The sequence below is a fragment of the Megalobrama amblycephala genome, linkage group LG15 (assembly GCF_018812025.1).
Source record: "Megalobrama amblycephala isolate DHTTF-2021 linkage group LG15, ASM1881202v1, whole genome shotgun sequence".
Lineage (NCBI taxonomy): Eukaryota > Metazoa > Chordata > Actinopteri > Cypriniformes > Xenocyprididae > Megalobrama > Megalobrama amblycephala.
In genome coordinates, this window is record NC_063058.1 from 33,423,637 (window position 1) to 33,427,400 (window position 3,764).

A 3,764-nucleotide genomic window follows, 5' to 3' on the forward strand; every position below is an offset into this window, starting at 1 on the left:
GTTTAGCTGCAGCGAGTGTATAAACACTTTTTCTGATGATATTTTGTCGTCTACAGGTGTGGTCAGACAGGTGAAGCCGCTGGTTGGTCCTTTGAGCACCGTACTGAAGCTGGCCATGAACTACGTCACAAACGGGGTCGTCTCTCACCGGAACATCATCAACGTTCACATCTACGTGTCTGAGTTCTGGTTTTAAAAACATCAACCTTCTGTCTAAACATTTTAGGTGTCCATTTATGAAATCACAAGCATAAATCTTACTGAATGACAGTAAAAAATTAAATTTAAAAAAAAACTTGTTTTCCAGTTGGAATATCTTCAGATCTGTGAGATAAATTCACCTGAGAACCTTAAGATATTTTAAAATTTGTTTTTACAGATTGCAACCTTAAAATTAAGGTTTTACAGAACGATTATTCTTAATTTAGTTAATTTAGGCAAAATAATTACCACTTTATGGAATAAGTCACCCAAAAATAATTCATTTTTGGATTAACTATTCCTTTTAATCCAAATAATTGTGTGAGAATCTCTAAATGGACACCTAAAATGGCTAAATGTTTTTATCCAACTACACAAGTTTTTCAAGAGGAGCACGACACACTTGGACAGACAAGAACATTGCATGATGGGAGCGATGCCCTGCTTTAGAATCCACCATGTGTTCTGGTGGGAAGAAACATCATTTGCTGCTCTGATGCTTTTAATTGTAGAATGTAAAAACATGTTTTTACTCATTCACCAGTGGTTTCCTCTTCAGCTGACTTTGGAAGTGGAACTGAAGGTGTTTCTGTGAGTTGATGCAAGCTCATCCTTCATAGGGCTGAAAGACAGACAACTGAATATGGAGTTGACGACTCGACACTGATTGTACGCTTGTGTAGACACACTTTGCATTGCTTAATTTTTTTATGTATCACCGACTGTGTCATTAAAAACAATTTTTAGATTTCTACTTCTATTTTTGTAATTGTCAACTGTCTAGTATCGAGTGAACAGCCGCTCAGGACACCGAAACAATTTGTAACAAAAAGGGTCAAAGTTAAAATAAACATTCACACACACAAAATATATATTCAAATGAAGTATACACTCCAAAAAATGCTGGGTTAAAAACAACCCAAGTTGGGTTAAAAATGGACAAACCCAGTGGTTGGGTTAAACGTTTGCCCAACGTGCTGGGCAATTTTATTTGACCCAACTATTGTTTAAAATTACTATATGTCTGGCTTAAAATGAACCCAAAATATGTTGGAAATTAAAAATCAGACACATAATTACTTGAGGCAACAATAATAACTATTTAATAAATGATTATGGTTTCATTATTATTTATTAAACCTATTAATAAATGTTCATTTCCAACCTATTTTAGGTTAATTTTAAGCAAGCAATACAGTCATTTTTAAACAATAGTTGAGATAAATAAAACCGCCCAGCACGTTGGGCAAACATTTAACCCAACCGCTGGGTTTGTCCATTTTCAATCCAACTTGGGTTGTTTTTAACCCAGTTTTCATAACCTGAACCGAACGTTGTTGGTTAAAACATCCCATCCCTTGGGCTGGGTTAAAACAACCCATCCGCTGGGCAGGGTTAAAACAACCCAATCGCTGGGTTAAAACATCCCATCCGCTGGGCTGGGTTAAAACATCCCATCCCTTGGGCTGGGTTAAAACAACCCATCCGCTGGGCAGGGTTAAAACAACCCAATCGCTGGGTTAAAACATCCCATCCGCTGGGCTGGGTTAAAACAACCCATCCGCTGGGCTGGGTTAAAACAACCCAATCGCTGGGCTGGGTTAAAACAACCCATCCGCTGGGCTAGGTTAAAACAACCCAATCGCTGGGTTAAAACATCCCATCCGCTGGGCTGGGTTAAAACAACCCAATCGCTGGGTTAAAACAACCCATCCGCTGGGCTGGGTTAAAACATCCCATCCGCTGGGCTGGGTTGAAACAACCCAATCGCTGGGTTAAAACAACCCATCCGCTGGGCTGGGTTAAAACATCCCTTCCACTGGGCTGGGTTAAAACAACCCAATCGCTGGGCTGGGTTAAAACAACCCATCCGCTGGGCTAGGTTAAAACAACCCAATCGCTGGGTTAAAACATCCCATCCGCTGGGCTGGGTTAAAACAACCCAATCGCTGGGTTAAAACAACCCATCCGCTGGGCTGGGTTAAAACAACCCATCCGCTGGGCTAGGTTAAAACAACCCAATCGCTGGGTTAAAACATCCCATCCGCTGGGCTGGGTTAAAACAACCCAATCGCTGGGTTAAAACAACCCATCCGCTGGGCTGGGTTAAAACATCCCATCCGCTGGGCTGGGTTAAAACATCCCATCCGCTGGGCTGGGTTGAAACAACCCAATCGCTGGGTTAAAACAACCCATCCGCTGGGCTGGGTTAAAACATCCCATCCGCTGGGCTGGGTTGAAACAACCCAATCGCTGGGTTAAAACAACCCATCCGCTGGGCTGGGTTAAAACATCCCTTCCACTGGGCTGGGTTAAAACAACCCAATCGCTGGGCTGGGTTAAAACAACCCATCCGCTGGCCTGGGTTAAAACATCCCATCCGCTGGGCTGGGCTAAAACAACCCAATCGCTGGGCTGGGTTAAAACAACCCATCCGCTGGGCTGGGTTAAAACATCCCTTCCGCTGGGCTGGGTTAAAACATCCCTTCCGCTGGGCTGGGTTAAAACATCCCACTCGCTGGGCTGGGTTAATACAACCCATCTGCTGGGCTGGGTTAAAACAACCCAATCGCTGGGTTAAAACATCCCATTCGTTGGGCTGGGCTAAAACAACCCAATCACTGGGTTAGAACATCCCATCCGCTGGGCTGGGATAAAACAACCCAATCGCTGGGCTGGGTTAAAACAACCCATCCACTGGGCTGGGTTAAAACAACCCATCCACTGGGCTGGGATAAAACAACCCAATCGCTGGGCTGGGTTAAAACAACCCATCCACTGGGCTGGGTTAAAACAACCCATCCACTGGGCTGGGATAAAACAACCCAATCGCTGGGCTGGGTTAAAACAACCCATCCACTGGGCTGGGTTAAAACAACCCATCCATTGGGCTGGGTTAAAACATCCCATCCGCTGGGCTGGGTTATAACATCCCTTCCGCTGGGCTGGGTTAAAACAACCCATCCGCTGGACTGGGTTAAAACATCCCATTCGTTGGGCTGGGTTAAAACAACCCGTTGGGCTGGATTAAAACAACCCATTCGCTGGGTTTGTCCATTTTCAACCCAACTTGGTTTGTTTTTAGCTCAGTATTTTTTAGAGAGTACATTCTTGAAACATTTTTGTTGTGGAAACATCCTGAAAAGAATTATCAATTGAAAATGTTAATTGAAAACGATTCATTTGCATCATCACAAATGTTCACAGAACACTACATGTGCTTCTTCTCAAGCTTTGATAAAATATATGTAGTTAATATTGCTGTTTATCACTATACATTATTATATTATTATGTGTTATGTTATATATGCATTGATGCATGTAAATGAAAATGAGTTCATTTATTTAAAAAAAAAAAAAAAAAAACATGCCTTGATTTTACAGTATTATACTTGCTTTATTTTAAAACTGCAGCTATGACTTTTTGGTTGAAATGAATGGGGGGAAAAATCATAAGTCTTAAGTTATAAAAGATATATTCAATATCACCAAGGCTGAAAAATACAGAGATATTATTTTTCATCTGCCAGCCCTATTATTAATTATTAGTTTGTACTGGAATA

The 3,764-nt window shown here is 41.7% G+C and overlaps 1 protein-coding gene across 3 annotated transcripts in view; it reads left to right on the top strand.

Annotated features, from left to right (window-relative positions):
* The window catches only part of fbln1 (fibulin 1), a 66,672-nt gene extending 65,713 nt beyond the window's left edge, over positions 1-959 (top strand). For all 3 annotated transcript variants that reach the window (XM_048157923.1, XM_048157922.1, XM_048157921.1), the window contains one exon: positions 57-959. In XM_048157923.1, coding sequence (XP_048013880.1) covers positions 57-196 — 140 coding nt within the window. In that variant the 3' untranslated portion in view covers positions 197-959. The remainder of the gene's footprint in view (positions 1-56) is intronic.
* Positions 960-3,764: the final 2,805 nt, after the last annotated feature.